At 37.4% G+C, this 21,258-nt stretch overlaps 1 protein-coding gene across 1 annotated transcript in view; it reads right to left on the bottom strand.

The window, feature by feature from the left end:
* Positions 1–422: 422 nt before the first annotated feature.
* Positions 423–21,258, bottom strand: part of LOC104469814 (potassium voltage-gated channel subfamily KQT member 1-like) — a gene marked incomplete at its 5' end in the record, with an annotated part of 48,304 nt that continues 27,468 nt past the window's right edge. The window contains one exon of the mRNA XM_010084514.1: positions 423–541. Coding sequence (XP_010082816.1) covers positions 423–541 — 119 coding nt within the window. The remainder of the gene's footprint in view (positions 542–21,258) is intronic.

The raw sequence follows: 21,258 nt of genomic DNA on the forward strand, positions 1-21,258 counted from the left end.
TAATTTATCAAAATATTATGCATAATGTAGCCTATTTTCAGGCTATGTCTATAAGTGACTATTTATGTTTCCAATTAATTCATACAATATTCATATCAAGAGTGCTTTAGAGCTCAAACTGACTCAGAATTCTACAAAGTATAAACCTACCTGTAAAACTCAATCTCAGGAACTGTGTCAGCTCCCTTAAAAAGTAAAGCAACAAAGACAGCAAGACTGCAAGCCACTCATCACAGAGCAATGATTCTCTTTCCAAGTGTCTGACTGTTGCCGTTAAACTTGCATTTTAAAGAAATGTTCACATATAGTTAAAAAAGATCAAACTCCAAGTGCAGCCAGACAAATAATACTTTTATTCAGTGAGAAGTCTCCCTCACCAGTAATAAGCATTTTTATTACCAATTAAAAAGTTGTTATTCCACTTACTGTGCCACATCGGATACAGCTGACAGTGGCGACTCCTCTGATACAAGGTCAATATCATCAGTGAAGCTGTTGGTCCATGACATTTCTTGATTATTCCCTTCTAAACGTCTTTTCACTGCACAAATAATTCAAAGAAATCATAATACATCAGGAAGACAACACATACAATCTCTTTAAGATACTGTGCAGTAGATTAAAGAAATGGTTCTAACATGAAGCATGGCTTTCTTTTTTGTCAGAATCAGTGAAGCTGATACTTATATACCCAACAAAAATAAATGTGTATATACATAGTTCAAATACACAGGTACCTCTTAAAAGAAAGGCTTGTCTTCTTGAGGACTATCTCCCTGTAAGCAGAAATTCACCATGCCCACAGTTTCAATCTGGGCACAATGATAGAAACAATCTGACTTTCATTTCCTCAATTTAAAAAAATCTGATCTGTATACTTTAATTTCTCCAAAGCCCTTCTTTAAAATTTTATTGCTATTATCACATAAACAGCAGTTTTGTTTAAAGTATTCATTTTCACTATATTCACCCATGTTCAAAAATTCTCCCACAGACTTTGGAAGAGCCTCAAGCGTTTGCAACCATCCCTGCTGAGCTGACTACATTCAAAGCTGTACTATAGCTCAGCTTGTGTTCCAAGTGTAAGAAAGCTACAAATTTCATTACAAATTAAGACGACACATGATGGCAAATGAAGGAATTCACTCACAGACTGCAAAGAACAGAAGTGCAGCTAGCCCAGTAACTGATTAAAATTGATATTTTAAAAAGCTCTAGCCTCAATACTAATTTCCTTCAGGTATAGGACTGACTTCTTCCACCATAAATGCGAAATACACGTATACCTGCCCTTCTGAGTTGAGCTGCATCAATATTCATAAGCAATTTCTGCTTTAAGGTCTTTTCAATATCTTTTCCTATATTTATTTTGCTCAAAAGCAGAGAAGTACTTCTAGCTTAAATTGCTGTAATCTGAAATAGAATTTTTTCTAATGACCACTACCAATCCTAGCAGTTTGTAAGGATGGCCCCTATCTGTTTTAATATGATGATTCTTGAAAGCTTGGCACATACAGTTATGAGCCGGCGGAGGCTAACTTGGAAAATGCATAGGAAGATGCCTATAAATTCAAGGGAAAAAAAAGATAGGTGTTTGTGTGGGGCAGTGAATCACTAAAATTATCAAACAAGTAAAAGACTAAGTAGTGTTGCTTGCACATGCTGTGATGGGCAAGAAGAAGAAAACAGCCCACACAACAGAAATGAGAAAGCTTGCCTCCTAGAAAACCAGATTGTTGAAGCCTCAAGTTAATTCTACAGCACAGCTTTGGCTGGAATACATTCAAACTAAATACTAAAAAGCATACAGAGTTTACTATTGGAAGAGCCACAGCATAAATGACAAGGAGTGAAAATTAAGTTTGTGGAATAAACTATAAAATGGCATAACTGAACACTGCTAGAGGACACAAAATTACAAAGCCATTTGAATTACATCTGCTGCATTTAATCACAATGAAACTATATTTGAGGGGAAAACCAAATCTTCCTGGCACTGGGAACATGAACTTCTGCGCTCTTCCAGCACTACTGAAACACTTTGATTGCTGTAGAGAAGCTTTATTTTGTGAGACCTGCCAGTTCTGCACTTGTTCTGATAAGACTTTTTTTTCTTTAAGGGAAGCACGTAGCCTTATTTCCAGACAAAGTCTTGAGATACATAGGTCCAATATTTGAAGGTTGCTTTGGGATGCGCACACAGATTCAGGAATAGGCTCCTTCAACCTCTAAAGAAGCAATATTGCACGTGATCACATCTACTAAACTAAACCAGGGGAGCTTTGGCTTCAACTTCAGTAAGGTTTTCCTCATAGAAGCCTAGGAGAATTTCAGAGCCAGCCAAAGGCAGAATTAAGTCACTGTGTGCATGTAAGACAAATTAAAAGGAAAACATTGTATTGCTATCAGCTCCTACTACACAGTGGACTGCTGAAATGATAAGAGAAGGACCTAGGTAACTCATCAGGTTTTGCCTTTTTATAGCACAGGATAGATACTCAAATTACTGCAACGCATTTGCCATGATAAGAATTAGGATTATATTTTATTTCTGTAATTTAAAAGGTTTGGTTCATATTGCCTTATCAAAGTTATCTCTGTCTCATCACACTGCTGTTCACAATCTGCATCCATGGGTTCTTAAAAAAAAGAAACCAAACAAACACAAAACCCTGACTGTTTACATTTGCCTTGGTAATTCCTTTTCTGAGAATTGTTTGCTACCACAACGGCTCTTTGCTCCGTAACATGATCATTATGAGAAAAGAGGGACGACAGTAGCATTCCAGTTCTGAAACAATCCCTTTCTCTTTACTCCCATTTGTGGGTGCTGTGCCTAAGCTCTGCAGAGCAGCTCTGCTGTTACTGCAAGGTGTGCCTGGAACCACTGCTTCTCTGACCATGGACCTTCTGCAGAGACATATAGAATATAAACCTGGGTTTAAGGGCCTCATCCTATGCTCAATTACCTACACAACCATGGGAAGCTTCTGTTTCCTCTTTGTATAGGGTAAAAACAAGCAAATTTTCTGTTTGGTGAGGACTTTACTATGACTATCCATGACAGTCTCATCCCACAAGTAGTACACATGCATTTCATTCCTACATAATCACATAATTTTCAAGATGCTTGTACTTTGTACAAACAATAGTCCTGTAACTTATACTCCACTGTTCATTTTATTAGTTGAATTGAAGATGTGCACTTAGGTCCATAAAACCAAGTATTTGGGTCACATCTCTAAGATTGCCTCCCTGCTTCCCCTCTTCCCTCCCATGGTCAGATCTGTGGACAGAACAATTTTTGCTAGTTTGCTAGTCTAGCAGACTAGATTTATGTCAAAAACCTGCCTCTAACTTATGCAAGTATTAAGAGAAAGAAGAGCTTCTCCTAGAAGTTCTGCTCTTAAATATCAAGTTAAAGCAGAAGCCATAGCTCTGAGGCTCATAATATATTTCAGTGGTGATATTGTAAGATTCCCTACCACCCTCAGAGCCACTTGCGTCAATTCAGAGTCAGTTTAGGTTCATGTTTTGTGAAGTATTAAGCCATCACACAAAAATACCTGTTTTATCCTTGTAATCCTAATAACAAAAGCTATTCAATACTCAATCCCTTTATAGTTTTACCACCCATAAATTCTGTGTGTTCCTGCTTTAAAATATTAACCCATTAATAATGTTTTCTGGTCCACATATCCAATCATTAATGTAAATGGTAAATGCAAGTAACAGGTTGTCTTGGGTCAGGGCCACTGCCCGTAAGATGGGGAAGGATAAGAGAAGTGGAATCTCGTGAGCTGAGATAACGACGGATTTTTAATAATACCACACGAGGAAAGAAAAAGAAAGGAGAATATGACAATAAGACAAGATATAGCATAGAATGGAAACACTGATACAATGGAAACCTCACCACCACGAGCTTCACAAAAGAGACCCCACTCCAGCTAGCTCCCCTTATATCCCGGGCATGACGTCAGCATGGTATCAACTATCCCTTTGGCTATGCCCACCTCCCAGCTTCTGTGAAAAATTAACCCTATCCCAGCTGGACCCAGGTCCTCTGTTCTAAATACTTTCTGTCCTTAAGATGAGTTGCGAGCAGTTATCTTCTTATTTGAAACACTCCTTCTGGAACCAACTCAGTTTCTGAAGTTAACTGTCACTTTTCCTGAGTAAACTTCCAAAATTCATTTAGGCAGCAATGTTCAGTCATAAATCAGTGTTCCTAAAGTCACACAAAGAGGAACAAAAATTTTTTTGGAAACTCAAGAAGCCATAAGCTTCTGAGCAATGAAGTAATTCATTATAATAATTCATGATAATGCTTTCATTTTGAGGAAATGTGGAGCATTAAAATACATTCAACACACGGCAGTGATGCTTTCCAGAAATAAAGCTCAAAGTTGTAAGGTCCAGCTACTACATGTGGTGAGTTTGTAACAGCTGCAGCTCAAGCCAGAACAACTTCCCTCTCTATATTTATTTTAATAAACTTTCCTTTTCCAAAATGACTTCATGGGATTGAATGCCTATTTTTTGGTGTTGCAGAGTACTAAGGAGAGCAGGCAAAGAAATATGAAGGAGAAAGAGAAGCCATCCTTCCTCTCCACATGCTACAACTCACAATATGAAGGAGCTGTACTTATTTGGTTATAAAACATATAATATTTTCTGAGCATGAACAGTTGGAAGCAGCAAGTTGAAAGTAGACAATAGTATCTACCACAGAACAACAAATACCAGTGCATGCCATAGACCTAGGAATCCATGAAACAGATCAACTCACTAAATGAAATGGCAAAAGGAAAGATGTTTCATATACCTCTATTGTTTCCTTCAGTGTCAGTTCCTAAAATAGTGAGAACATACAATAAATACATCAAAAATGTAACCCAAAGATAGTTTTATAATGCTGCTTAACTTTATCTAACCTTAGATTCCTTCTCTATATTACACTAACTTGTCTTTATCGTATGGGGAAAAAGTGAACTCCCATTTACAACTGCAGTAAAAAATACAATTGCACATGGTTCCTATTACCATGGTCATCCTCAAATAGGCCATGCCTACTAATACCAGGACAAAAACAGTAAGATCTTTCACTATTCTCAGATAAAGAAGGTAAAAAAAAAGAAAAAGCAGGTCTCTTCTATTGCAAATACTTCCAACTTACTGTTTTTATTAGAAGGCTTTTTTCATAGTCACCAAAAAAAACCAACACCACCAAATACAAATTTAAAGATAATTCATACCATTCCCACACATTCTACTTTACAAAGCCTGCAGAGAATTGCAGTAGTCGCTTACAAGGTACAAGGGTACCTGCAGTTGCTACTCCTAGGACTACAAACACCAAAGAACTTCAATGAAAGGAGATATTTGGCAAGTTATCTGGGAAAACACAGGCACATGGATAGAAGCAGATGGTAAATTTGAGACAGTTTAACATAAAACAGTTCCTGTCACATGAATATTTATTCCTTAAATTGTTAAGTAACAGCTTATGTAAAGACACTGCCAAATACCTGGTAACAGGGGAGAGCTCACAGAGCAGATGGATAAAGATGACAAGGAAAGCTGTAGAGGTGCAACTAAAAAACACAGGGCTGGAGAACAACCAGATGGAACATAAAAGGTAAGCTAAACCAGTGAAAAGACTAATATATAGAGAACGTTAACAAGGATAAAACTAGATGAAAGTAAGGGTGTGGGCTTTTCTGTTTGTCCGGGAGTTTTGCTCGCTTGCCTGGCTGTTTTTTAAAACAGAACATTATAAAAAACCAGGCTTAAGAAACCAAGATTAAATTCCAATTTATTTCTTATCAGTGCCACTGTCTTTTAATATCTGTCACCCATTTCAATTATTCTTTTTGTTTCTTAGGACAAGGACTTTTTGTTAGTGCTAGAAAAGCTATCCTATACAGAATAGCTCTTAAATAACTTGAGACACAAAAGTAACAAGACAGTATTTTGTGAGATGTGTTTTTATCATTCCTCTATGCTTAGCAAGAATTTAGTATGAACAGCAAACTGACAGCAGAAACAGTAAATCCACAACTACCTTCTTAATAATATACACAGTTAAAATGGAAATATACTCTCAATTTTTTCTTTTACTCAACTCAGTTATATTTGGCACATTATCAAATATATTATGACATTTAGCCCACTTTAAGTTATAATAAAACTTTTCTTCATTTACAAAATCAAATGCAATATTAAAATAACAAACCAATTTCAGCTGTAAGTTTAACTACATATTTAACAATGGGAAACAAAGTTTATCAGCTTATTTACAGTGAGACCGACTGATCAGTTTTGGGTTTTTTTTAAAGGTGCCTGAACCAAATTTTCCAGTACAACAGACTTTTAATAAGATGGAATTTAGAAAATTAACTATGTACTTGAAAAATAAATTGACAGTACATTTCATTGTTTGAGTAAACTATTTCCACAGCAGTTATCAGTTTAAAAGACTGTATGTGTCCAGTGTGCACTATGGGTGACATAGCACCAGGAAAAAAAGGAAAACCTCTTAATTTTTGTTTATTCCCACTCCATGGCACACATCTAAGCCAAAAACCTCTGCTTTATTTACAGTCAATGGAAAAAGGAGGCATCTTTGAAGAATGACTGTCAGTCCAATCTCAGACAATGGCATTATACTAATAATTCACATATCTTGATTCCATGTGCAAGGTAGGTGGGATCAATCCAGTCTAAAAGTTGACACTATCAGTTGACTGCTTACTGACTTACAGAGCAGAAGTTGTTAAAACACACTCTCTGATAACACCAGGCTCCACCACTCAATGAAGCAAATGTCTATGAAGTAATCATATTATTTAATTTTATACATAAGGCTGTGCCTTGACAGAAAAATCCATGGATGAATGTGTTTCTGTTATCCATGGGGAGGAACTACCTGGGAGATCAAATAATTTCTTGTCTTCTTTCTTGTGACAAGAACTCACATCACCTCACTGCTCAAAACGCAGTATTTTTAAATCTGTATAGAGGAAAAAAAAAAAAAAACTGGTTTGGGGCCTAGACTGAGACATTTCCAAATCCTTATTTTCCTCAAAAAATAAATAAAAAAATAATAAAAGAAAGAAACGGCTTATGAAAGCCAGGGCACCTATAAATGTCTAACACCTGACCACAAGCTTGCCTTTAATCTCAGCAGCCAAACAGTATTCAAGTTCATCTGACCAGTCATGCTGGAAGAATACGGCAAAACATATCATTAGCATAGACTGAATGACTTCTTTATGAAAGTTATATTATGAAAGCTTTTCCTCATTACTACTGTGGAATTTAAGTGTCAGGAGTGTACTCAGCACTAGCCTAAATAAGGAAGAGCTATTTTTAATTTAGTTTTCTGTAAAAGTGTTAAAAATCTGAGCATCTGAAGATGGGATTTTGAAGTCCTTATTAGGTACTCAAACGTAAGCCATCTGCAAATGCCAAATACTCAGATTGTCCCATGCACAACTCCAAGAGTTACAAGTGCTCAACACAGTTAAAAAAGCCATGCCACTTTACGTACCTAATTTTAGGCATCTAAATTTATTGTTGTTAGGGACATGGCTGATACTGCAATTCTTGTACATTCTCCCTGAATTTGCTCTTGCTCCCAGAAGACATGCACAATCAGACCAAAATGAATTAACAGTAGTTTGCTAGCAGAACAGAAGTAAAAGATAATCTGAAAAAAAAGGAACTGAGGAATAAGAATATATTTGTATTTGTTACAAACATGTTACTAAGTATATGCAAAAAGTGCCATGCACTATTGCTGCTGTACTTAGTTACATGTTCAGCTGCAAGTGTTTTAGATAAACTTCAACATCTGGTTTCCTGTGTATCTGATTTGAAACAATCAGCACTCAAAATGTACTAAATGCTGACTTTACTCATTGTACATTCTTTTGTTTAGATAAGCCTGCAGGCCAAATTACATACTGACTTACACCTCATGAACCACAATCACTAGTTACACGTCTAATGGGACAGTATGGAGATGTAAATGAATACCAACACACAATTCAAAATCACAGAGGCACATATTACTGGAAAGCATGCAGAGAGAAAACAATGAAACATACTTTTGAATACATATGAAGACGCTGTTACCTACCCGACTGCCTGAACATCATCGTAAGACCTAGCAAACAAGAAGGATGCAACATATTCACAAAAAAAATTCACCAAAAATTTCCTACAGCAACACAAATATACGTCTCCCTAAGAAAAAGTACATTCAGCACAAAATCACCTTTTCTTTAAATGAAACATATGGGCTTAGAATATTTAGCTGAATATTTTGTATGAAATAACATACACAGTGAGCAAACGTCCATACCACTGAACCTGTGTAATGTTTGGTATTAACCGACAAGCAGGTTTGTTGATAGATTCAGAAAAGTGGTCAGGGACCAATTGCACAAAGAGTTGTAAGTACCTCCTCATACACAGATATGACCTGTCAGAAGATAATTGGAGATTAACGGAGCATAGTAGAGAAGCATGCCATGTCAGTGCCACCACTATCTGTTCAGACAGGAAGCTATGATTTCCATTGCCCTCAGTTCAGTCCCTTTCAAAAGCATTAAGAAAGCATTTTCCTTGGCCAATTTAATCTAAGCAAATTAATTATTTTCAAGTGTCTATTGATGGTGCTGAGATAAAAGCATGAATGAAAACACAGAGCTAAGTGACAAAGATAAGCTATAATCTAGTTACTTTAACTTTTATATATTTCTGGTTGTATTATACCCAGGATTGTTTCTCAGTTTTCCTCATGGGAATGACCCACAACAGAAAGCTAGAAGAAGCAGTTTTCAGTTCCTTGTCAGAATAGCAAGCTATAATTTGTTTGGAAAAAAAAAAAAAAAAGTCAGATTTTTTTTTTTTTTAAGATTGCCAAATGCAGATAACTTTGAGTGGGCTGTAGTCATTCTGCTATCGTCATTTAGTCATATTGCATGTTAGACAATAATATGAACATTTACTACATGGTTAGGTACATGGTCCAACTGCCCAAACGCTTCCCTCTGGCTTCCTGCCTTTCAAAGGAGAAAGGATACAGCACTTCCAGAGTACATACAAGTCTGCTAGACAGATACCTTTTTCCATATGCATGAATAACATGCCCTTAGAGCCTCTTGTTAAAACAAAATTTACCTCTATGGACTTCTGCCCTTATCTTACTGAGCCAAACAGACCAGAAGATCCCAAAGACAAGGAAGCCAGAGAAACAGGTGGCCTATAACTTAACCCTAGAGGGGTTTCTCATTCTCAACCTGAATCATCCACAGAAATCTCCCATCTGTAAAGATACAGGGTCTATACGTATTTATCTCGGGTAGCTAGCCATTCCGATGCGTCTCTATGGACATAGAAGTGATACTGTATCTTTGGTTTAACACTTCTTCCTTCTTGGGCTCTCTTCCTGAAAAAAAGTAATACCTTTTTTCTTATGAAAGTTGTTTTTCCTAAACACACAAAAAAAGCAGGCTTCCAAACATAGTCAAATGTATGTGGGTGATATTGATGGTAATAAGGGGTAAGGTCTGGCAAAGAGGTTGGAAGACAGATTTTCCTGGTTGGCTGGAGAAGAGGAGCATTCAGAGAAACCTACAGAGTAAACCCCACAGCAGACACAGTTCAGCTACTAAGTTGTGCCACATGGCAGTAGCAGGAGGATTGTGACAGAGGAAAAATATAAAAAGTTACATCAATAGCAAAAAGAGCATTTGTCCAAAGCAAAGCAGTTACTCACCTAAAGACTTCCCAGCCCTTGGGTTTATCCTTTTTCAAGTGAGGAGAGCAGGTAACTCATCTCTTCAAACATGTCCTAGCAAAACTATGTCTTGAAACCTATTTTAACATGTTTATGTTGCCAACTCAACTTAATGGTCATGAAGAAATCCCTATATATCCTTCCTCTCCTATTTATCTTTCTTTCCAGATTTACTAGCTTAATACCATATAGTCTTGCATTAAACATTTCAATAAGAGGGCAAATCTGCAGTCCCAGCTTTCTGCAGAGCAGCTCCAATTCTGTCACAGTAGTTTATGTTTTCCATTAACACTCAGTGGTTGAAACAGCACAGAATAAGTTGCTGACATCTACTGTCAGCAGTGAGCTACTTTTCCTGCGTACATTGGGCCCAAATGCTGCCACAACTGGTCCAGGAGGAATGTGAACTGGACACCTTTGGGAAAGCATCTAACAAGACAAGTTGTATTCAAACAGCATCAAGTAAACAATGCTTCTCAATATTCTACAGCAAAGTATCTTGACTCATTTCAACTTTGAAAAGTATCTCCATTTTCTCTTAACCAAAGCCTCATTCTGTTTCTTTTGCTTGTCTGACACAATCTGTGTGCCCACAGACGTTTTGAACATGTTTTCCAAATTGGAAATATCACCTACACCTTGTGAGTACGTTCAGAGACCAATCTTAGCCAAGACTAAATTCAAGTCACCAATACTAATGCATTTGCCTTTTTAAGGCTAGCAATACTTGACAGTTATTTCAGTTATTCTGAAGAATAAAACAAAGAACAGTCAAGAAAAATAAGACAAAAATAGCTTCAAAAGTGATCCTTCTACACTGCTTCCCTTTTTCTTTTTTTAAGGGACAAGAACTTGACCTTAAAATGAAACAATTAATAGCCAGTGAAATGCAATTTGGCAGCTTATTAGCTCTGCAGGGAGAGCTCTTAACACATACAAACTCTTAGAATTACACATAGGGAACGTATCATGTAATATAAATATATAGAGTTACTTTCCATTATGGGATTCAGAACTGCCATTATAGTAAAAATGTTTATTTTAAAAAGGAAGCACAGTTCTAGTGTAGCTATTAAAGAAAATAAACCAGCCTGAAAACATTTTTATTTTTCATGACTGTTAATGGTCAAAGCACACAAACTGCAGTGACAGTAAAATTAGAAACATCTTCCAAATTGTTGTCAATGTTTTGACTCACAAGAACACAAAACCCAATTATTACAATCACAGTGAAAGGTGCCACAAGTATTTGCTGGTCTAATGTAGTTCTTTGCATCACACAATTGAATCCTCGTAGAACAATTTCCTGTTGATGTTCATCATTAATTCAAGACATACAACATTGTGACCAAACTGCTTATTCTGATCAGAAAAATGCTGTAAATTAAAGTAAATCTTAATACTAGAGGAAATGATTGCCATGTGTCCTAAAACTCAAAGTTAGTTCAGTAAAATAATCTGTAGCTATTGACTTCAGTATATCAAAACTATTCCTACCTAAAGCTCCAGCTGTTATCTTGTATTCTTGTTATATCTCAATTTGATTAAAAGTCATATCTCAACTTGATTAAAAGTCTAAGTTACAAATATTAAAAACAGGAATTCACTATAGCCATTGCTGTGTGTACCCAATACTTCAAAAATTTTGACTGACAGATCTTCAGGTAATAGAATTTCAACTGTGACATCTTATAAGCACAAAACCTCCTCAGAATAAGTTATTTCCTAGAAATACTGCAAACAAACGAATCATATTTTATTTAAAATTAAATTCATTAGGTCTTCAACTATGTACTTCAGAGCTCAATCAGTATTGCACATTCATTATTAATGCTACATTCCCGCTCTCTCGTGTTACTTATTCAGAATGTCCATTAAAAACATTCTCAATATTTCCTAAGTTTCTCTTAAATTTATTTTTATTATTAAGAAGTTGTTGAGTTTTGCTGCTACAAATAAATCATTACTTTAACTTTTGGAGACTCAAATTATTAGCTTTAGAAGACCAGCATAGTTAGCATTCTACACTCCCAACAGCAACTAAAAAGTTTACCTGAGAAGGGAACCATGATGTTCATAACCAAGACACAACTCTAAGTTGACAAATGCCCTCAGGCAGGGGCTTAAAGTCTTTCTGATGACATTGTGGAAACACATTTGAATGTATCCTGGAGCTCTTGAGGCTTAGGGCGACCTTGATTCTCCTCTGGCAAGAAATCACGATCTTGCTTGAGCAAAATCACAATGACAGTAAGACACACAGCTATACCGTATGTCTTGTCTTTCCCTCCACTAAGGGCCTGCATGCAAGAGGGTGAAAAACAGCTCACTCTTCAGAACACCTTGCACTTGTCAGTTTGACTGACCCACTCTCCTCATAAAATGCATCTCAACAGAGCAAAGAGTGTTCCTCTTGAAAATACATGCAATGAAGCCCTGAAAAGCAGAGAGCCAAGAGATTGCTGCTAGTGCTAAGACTGCTGAATACATTATGTATTGAGCAGTCAGTACATTATGAACTGGCTGTAGATGCTGCCAGTTGCAAAGAGAAAATTGGATGAACGCTGAATTTGAGGAGTGGCTTGACTGGGATCAGCATCTTCAGAGAAAGTAGATACTATACAAATCACAACACACGTGTATTTTATTACCCTATCAGTTCCATTACAAGGCTTTGGTTCCACACATACCTTTTTTAAGCCACATTAATGAGGACTGAGACACAAATCCATTTTTGCTATGTGTGAAAATGATATGGCTTAATTCTCAGTCTTAATGCCATTAATATAATGATTTATCTGTCAACATTTTTATTTTCATATATACACACAGCTACAGTATACATGCTGCTAACAGAGACAGCAAGGGAAAAAAATAACTTCCATGATACTTGTCTTGATTTCCAACCAAGTTGGTTTTTTTTTTTTAAAGTAAAAAAAAAAAGCAACAAGTGCAATTCGTTTTCTAAACACCACTAGTAGTAGTGTGTTCAGACACTGCAAATGTGATTAGGACAGTCTTCTTTGTGCCTCTGACTGACTAAAGAAGTTCTGCTATTTGCTAGTAGGCAAACCACAGACTACCCTTACAGAATATTCCTTTCAGTTTTCTGTGGCGTGAAAGATTCAGATACCACTCAGTGTCTTAACTCAGTTGAAGAATCCAAACAGTGATTCCCAACTTCCCTTCTGTTTCATAATATGTTAAGATTATATGATAACTGGAATAAAAGTATATCTAGAATAACTTTGTTAGAGCCCTTAGATAATTTTTTTCAGCTGGTAAAAACCCACAGAAAATTGTTGATTTTTGTGGTTTGTTTTTAGTAATCTGGCAAATACATTTTTAACTGAAATAAGAAAGATTGCTCAAGACTGAACTTCTCTTCTGGGGAAAAATAAAATCCACCCTAGCAAACATTTCCAGCAGAAACACTGTTTTGCAAGACATTTTAGACAGCTAATGAATACTGTTTCCTTGTGAAAGAACATGACAGTTTTCCTGACTACCTCAAAGTCAGGCTCTCCCTGAATCCCTTCAGGTTGATATTCCGCAAAGTAGATTTCACAAGCCTTTGCAGTTGCCTAAGTGCTAAAAAGGACCTTTGAGGAAAGTACTGTATTACTATGCCTGTGTCCAGTAGATAGAGCCAAGAGCACACCTGACTTGAGTCTGTATTCCGAGCATGGCCACATAGCTCATTGCCACAGGGAGGCCAGGTTTTGAAGACACATAAGGCACTTTGTTCCAAAACCATTTCTATCACATTTGAAGACTATGTTAGAATAGAACAGGTAATCCTGGTTTACCCTTGCCTTGGGCAAAAATCAGATGTGTAGGCTACATAAAGAAAATATAACACTGCTCAAGTATTCATTCAGGAGTGGTTTGAAGTGATAACCACTTAGATACATCAATTAAATGTGGACAAAATGGATGATTCATTATGTATATTTTTGGTAAGTGTAAGGGTAGCAGGATTCTGTGGTCATTCAAATGCAAACATATACATACCACCTCAGAATGGTCTGCAGTTTTGAGTAACTGCTGAAACAGTCAAAACAGCTGGATTTTCCCAATATCAGATAACAGATCAGGACAAAGAACTGTATTATGCACTGCCTTGTCTCTAACAGAGGTGAAGAGCAGATGCAGAAGGACAGGACAAATATACAGTGCTAGCTTCACAGACAACTTCCTGCAGTCTGCAGCTGTGGGACTTTCCAAGTCTGACATGGCATTCAAGAATACTAAATAAGCAAACCTATCAAGAAAATTCACTAACATGGAGTTGAGAATACAGCAAAATCTGTTTACACTGATTTTAGTACAGATCTCAACATGCACTTGCCCAGTGAATGCAAAATCTGTTAAGTGGCCTCAAACACTTAATATTGCTACAGAGAAAAAAATTCAACACTGGTGAAGTACCATGTCAATACCCTAGAAAGGCAGGATACAAGTAAAATGAATTTTATTCCAATAAATCTTTAGAGGAAGGAATTGCAGACTGTGGAAGTAATGCAGACACAGCCCAAGAGGCAAATTACATCTTTCAAGAGGATAATGTGAAGACTCTTATTACAATTCTAAAGCATCAAGACCCAACACTTTCACTGCCATTTGTACTTTTGGCATCAGAAAGACTACTGACTGTTGTACAAAGGGCTTTTGGAGATTTGCTTTCAGATAAGTAGGGAGAAATTAACACCTTGTTCCTCATCTCCTTTCCCCCCCCCCCTTTTCATTGTTCATTGATGTTCTTGTGCAGTTACTTGCTCATTCTGACTATTGACTGTATTTTTCTATTGGGGAAATCCTCCCAAACTCATGCCTTACAAGTTGCTTTTCAAGCTATAAATGCTTTAGTATTCTCTTATCTGGATTTGGATGTGATCTTTTTTCCATCTGAGACCAGATTTAAATTAGGTTGATGTCACAAGTGAAGGGAAGATCTTACTGCTTGGTTCAAAGTACTAACATTTCCAAAGCTGGAAATGGTCATTATAATGATGACGTTTGCTAGCACGATGCAGAAGCACCTCCTTCACAAGGACCTGCTTCTCTTATGCCCTGGTGTAACCATAACTCTCATCTCATAATTATAAGGGATTCACAACTGAAACCTTAGCTGTCTTGTTCCACTCCAAGGTCCTTATAGATTGTCAGTCAGCACAACATACTCAGTTACTCGCAGTTCAACGGCTTAAATGAAAGCTGGCAGCATGGAGACAGTTCAGCAGCATGATTTACCCTGAACTAGTTGTTCCATTGCAAAACCAACTGCTTAGATGAGATCGCTGAAATATAAGAGAGCTTTTCTACAATGATTCGTTCATTTTTTCATGGCTAAGACCTCAATTCTTTTGGAGATAGCCTCATGGAAAAAAAAACCCCACATTTCAGTATTTAAGACAGGACACATCTGCACTACACAAAGGAGGATGTGCAAAGTTAAGAAGTCTTATCTCCCTGCAGCATAATTTCTTCAGATGGTTGGCAGAGAAGCTAATAAGATAAACATTGGAAAAACCTGACAATTCTATTTCACAGAGAAGAATTGCATGAGCCAGCTGCAACAGCATCTAAATGAAGGGAGGGATATAGAAGATTGTTGATGGGTGATTGCATCCTGTGAAGTAGGAACATATTAAGGTCCATTCAGTGCTGGGAAGGGGAGATATAAAAGAGGCAGAAGATGAGAGCAGAGGTCTCCTTGATGAGCCTTATTCTGAATTAAATGCTTTAAAATAGTGAACAGCAAACTTGTTAAAATTAACCTGTTTTTAGAAATTGCTACTGATCCAGATTTTGTGGACCCCAATCTAAACTGCCTTGCTCTCCGTTTGTAAGAGACTCAAAAAGTATTTTCCCCTCAGACTGTTTCCACTCCAGCCAGTTCACGTCCAAGCTTGGCATATACTAATGCATTTATCTAACAAAGAACATCTTTACCCCTTTAGGGGGAATTAAGCAGTTTGTAAATGTAAATTGAGGATCTTTACCAGGCAAAGTAATTCCCCATAAAAACAATCACCATCTTACAAAGTAGATTTCTGTCAGCCAAAATTGATGTCATTCATATGACATATGAATAGGCCTACTGTTTTACAAATGCGACTTTACCTTACTAGAAAGAGTGCAACCACAGAACTTCCAGAGATACTACTTTTCTAGTAAGAAAAGGAAGAAAAAATCCTATTTAACATTGATATTTTATTATGCTAAGGCAAGTTTGTGTGTACTTTTGCATATATTCTGCTCTTCAGACTAAACTCATGCCTATAAACCTGAAGCTGCTAGACCTCCATGTACACCAAGATCTACTGCACACTCTCTCTCTCTTTTACAAGGTTATAGAAACAGCAGCCAATCTAAGCCTTTCAAATAAACAGCAAGAGAAACTTGCAAACTTCTATCTAGGGCTGCCGGCACACACTTGCTTCATGGTGGCTCACTCAGCACAAACTAATCTAGGATAGCTTCAGGTCAACCTGACCTGAAATGGATCTTGAGTTAGTACAACCAGGTCTAGAGTATCCCATTGCCATGATCTGATTCACCCCATTAAAAACAGAACGAAAAAGCCACTAGCAACAAATACAGGCATTATGCTGCTTAAGATTTTTTGGAAACCGTAATCAAGTTCTGAGAACTCAGCATAATATAATACTTTAAGGAACACAAATGGATCCAAAGGGTCAGAACACAGTCACAGTTTACATGAGGCAGATTCAGGACCAGGTTGCGTGCAAGCCAGAATTCCTGGAATTAGTTATCAGAATTGTATTACAGATGCTCTCCCCATAATTCACCTTTTCGTCTTTGAATGAAATATTCTTCTCCTTCACACAGGGGTGTTTCTAAGCCCAGGCCAACTACACGCAATTCTCTTGTTGGTGGGACCACATGTTACAGACCATAGCAAGAACAAAAAAGAGGAAACACAGCAGGTTTTTTTTCTTAGTGGTGGATTGCCACTGCTGGAAGATGCTTAACACAGAAATAATACATTATTAAAATGGTACCAAATTTAGAAAGCCAGTGTTGCTTTATATTTCCAAGCTGAGTACTTTTCTGCTGCATTGGGTAGCACTGATCACATCTGTATTTTTTTCATAATACAGGACAGAAGGGTGACATATAGGAGTCTTGGAGTCTTATCCACATTAGCATGGAAGGAAAAGCAAGAGAACTCCCTAACAGAGGGGGTAAAGCAGAGGGGAAGGGATGTCAAGGTCATTCATCACCCTTCCCCCCCACCTCTGTAGGCCTTACCCCAGAGGAATTCCCATAGAAAATATTGCCAAGTCAGCTGGGATATTCACTGCAAATTTCTCTGCGCGAGAACACTAAGGAGGAAGAGCTTTTCCCAGAGATACATTTACTCACTTCTGGTTTCCAAAGAGGTTAATTTAAATATACGTGTTCCCCATATGTGAACAGGATTTTTTTTTTTTTTAAAAAAGAGTATATATTCCAGTTTTGCCAACTTCCCTTGTAAAGAAGGGATGTATTGTCCATGCAAAACATTGCTTAAATGTGTCAGTTCTTTTTCCATATATCTCTCATTAAGTGGCTTTTTAACAATGGTTAGCATTTTATCCAATTCAGTGATTCCTTTAGTTTTATTTAACAGGAAAGTCAGCTGAAAAGCAGATATCAGTAGTTGACTGTAAAAGTCCAACACACTAATTCTGCAAGAAAGACCAAGAATTTTAAGCAAAACCACTCATAGATCATAGGCAGAAGGCTTTTTACACCCTCAAAGTTTACTCAATTCAAGGTCAAAAACAAGGTTAAATTGGTTCATCAGTTGTAGTCAAGCAATGCTAAAGGGTTCAGAATTTGGCTCAATTTTAATCAATACAAACAAGCACTCTTACTTAGAAATTCATTAACTCTAGTCAATATATTTCATACACAGACGCACAAAAGTCAATGAACAACACAACCTATATAGAACTTTGCAAATGTTTGCTCATTAGGAAATTACTGTGGCTTCCTCTTTTCTTTCCAAAAGATAACAATATTGCAGAAGATTGTTTAGCCAAGTATTCTAATGCTAAAGGTACACCAGTTTTATGTACACAGCAGAACGCTAGACACTCCAAATTGAAGGGGAATTGGTTCCAGATGTTTTCCACTGATTAAATTTAGCCCAAGTAAGATTAAGTAAATGACAAGCAGCTGCTTTTTTTTTTTTTTTTTTTTGCAATAGTCATGAGAAATACTCAGAGTTCCTACTGCCTCTAACCAGCAGACACATGGTACGGTACCTATTGTCCTAGGTTTTCACTATTAACAGAGACTGTAGACAGTCTTCAGAGCAAGTAATTCTTTTCACCTCCAGTCTGACAGATCTTATGCAGATCAGAATTAACAGGAAGAAGCTCACCAATAAAAAAAATCATATCTTTGGAATGACTGCTACACACAACCCTAAGACACAGCAACTGTCACTGTATATACTACTTCGGACTGAAGTAGGAATAAAATAGGAAAATGTTAAAGTGTCACTAGACCAGATTATAGCTCTGCAATACTGGCATCCCCCTAATAATTACTCTACCTCAGACAGTAAACTGCAGTGACTCGAGGTTCTCACACAAAACACGAGAAGGGTAGAAAGAAAATTAGAGCTAGCAATCAATGCAGCAGGTGTAAGTTCCAAATTATTCAAGTGTGAAAATTCATAATGTAATAGCAAACAAGATCCCTTTAAAAGCAGGGATTGCATAGCTATGTCTAGCTATCCCTCTCTGAGGAGCTCTTCAACCTTTACTTGCAAAAAAACCAAAGATCATTGACTGGAATGTGTCAGGTTTTACCATATGCAGAGGTTGAAACAAAGCTTTATTTCTTAGACTTCTTCTACTTAGACATACAGTGTTTTTACACCTAATAGGATTAAACTCACATAAAGGTGTAAGAAGACCCATGTGCACATATCTTTAGGCAAGTTGTCAGGTCAGATTTTCCATCACAACACTTACACCTGGAGGTGCATTTAATCATTACCAAAGCAGAGAAGTAAAAGCAAAGATTCCCATGGATTTGTGGTTGGGAAGATCTGGAAAGAATACTATATATCCCTGTATGTCAAAATTCTTCTATGAGACTGCAAACAGCATGCTATGTAAAGAGACATATCAAACAAACCAAAATTGTTTAGAAAGTGGCTAACACCTGGATATCTAAACAGGGGGCAAAACAAAAAGAGAACACTTAAAAAAATGAAGAAAGAAAAAAAAATTTAAGTAATGATCAGTGTTGAATATACACACACCCCCCTCTCAAAGAGCCAAAATATATTTTACTCTACTCCTGGAATCATTCCAGCTTTCCCAGCTGACAGAATTAAAAAATAGGTAAAATATATGCTTTTCAAGCCATATTAAGTCAAATATTCAAGATTAAAGGTATATTTACTAGCACCTACTCTTTGATTTAAGTAGAACTGATCAAAAAAGCCCATGATTTTTGCTTTATCGTGGTGCTCTGATCTCCCACAATAATGTTTTGTCATTCCTATCAGAAAGAACAAATTTTTGTGGCTAGAAAGTAGCTTTACATTCCACATTAATTGCTTCTTATTTTCCGCACAGAGCATTCACTAGATCTTCTGCAAAAACCAGTTTCTCTTCTTTCTAAAGCTGGCATGCCCGATTACCACTCCTCCTTGTTTATGCTAACAATAAATAAACGAGTAGGCCTACGTTTAATACCGCATTGACTTCTGTAATGCTGCGTCAGTCTAAAAACACTTCATAAACAATTAAGATTCACAATATCTCTCTGACAGAGACAAGACTTATATTCATTTAACTGATGACGCAACTGAAGCACAGTGAGTTAATTGTCTGCCCAAGGTCACATAGCAAATCAGTAACAGAGCTAGGAACAGAATCCAGAAACACTGACTCATGCAGCGCTCCCTCCTCAGCAGGAGTCAAGCCTTTTACATACAGCCTCAACACCAAAATGGTGTTTCCATTGCAGTCTAACAGCCCACTACTACATGCTGGAGTTTTGTCATTGTCTTCCGTTGCCATTGTAAGTCTCTAGCTGCCTCTGCTTCTTTTGCAGAAAATGGAAGAGTCTGAAGCAACAGCTGATGATCCTTGGCTTTCTACATCACCACACACGCAAAAAAGACAAAGAAAGGCAAAAGGTTGCCCTTATTACCTTCTATAAGATGAAGTACCTGCTTATCGCCTTCAGTGAAAAGGCTCTGAAATAGCTCAAAAAAGCCTTCACTTCCATACAATCACTAGCAAACTGCAAAGGAAAACCTCACAGTTTACAGTACTACAACTGCTCTGTATGCCACCACTGGTCAAAGTTCTGATTGGATTTTTTTTCCTCCCTTTCCCTTTTCTCATCCACTGGATCACATGAAGATGTACCTTGCATTTTCATATTAAATTACTGTTGTTTGGTGTTTGGTCTTCAGCATGTTAGATGCCATACTCTGTACTCTGGGCTGCACTGCAGTGAGGCTGCTGCTACCTCACTGAAACACTTAACAAAATTATGAGATCCTAAAGTAGCAGCAGTGAACAAAATCCAAATTCTGGAGCACATACTTATTTGTGCTTTTAAAAGTAAGTTTCATAGACCGTTTCCCCAGGCAACCCTCATTATGCATTAGTTTCCCATTCCTCAATGCACAATCTGCATTATAATTTTTAATATTGAAGTTACCTGACCAATTGGAAGAGAACAAGAAAACTGCGGTCTTAACCAGAGTCCAAGCCCTCCCTAAAAAGGGACACCTTAAATTCCAAATTACTTCCCTGCCCACTACCCCCCAGCAAAGGTTGCCCTCACTTCACCAAAATAATTTGGATCACAAGACCTCAAGAAGGTCAGGTGCTCCAGCGCTGCACTGTACTGGAAGAGGCTCTGCCCACAAGGGTTCGTTCGTGTGCAACACATCCCCCAGTGCTCCACAGTGAGAAGGTTATCTTTTCCACACTGTGGCATCATGCACTGTAAACAGCTGGTTAACAGACCAGAGATCAGGTCAAGCAGCTGCCTTTGTACTTGATATTAGAAGTGTGCAGACAGATCACTGCGGTGAATTAGCGAGATACAGGAGCAGTGGGGGAACAGGAGACAGGAGCCAATTGCACGAGCACTGCTGCTTCTGTGAGAGGCCCCAGCCTGTCTTCCAAAGTGGTCTCAGCCACTTCTGAGTGGATAACAACTGCATATTGAATAAAAATTCTGCTCCAGTCCATGATCTGACCCACTGATGGGCTTATTTGATAGCACCAGGCTCAGAGACCTCTCTAATTTAATTTCTCAGTTAAACAGTGAACCACTGGTAACTATTTTGTTAAGTATCATATTCCAATAAGTTTTCATCCCTCTTACAATAGCCTAAGCTAATTTTCTACGCCATAATCAAGATGCTGTGTTTATGCACATATAAGACAGGA

The sequence above is a fragment of the Pterocles gutturalis genome, unplaced genomic scaffold (genome assembly GCF_000699245.1).
Source record: "Pterocles gutturalis isolate BGI_N339 unplaced genomic scaffold, ASM69924v1 scaffold37721, whole genome shotgun sequence".
Taxonomy (NCBI): domain Eukaryota; kingdom Metazoa; phylum Chordata; class Aves; order Pterocliformes; family Pteroclidae; genus Pterocles; species Pterocles gutturalis.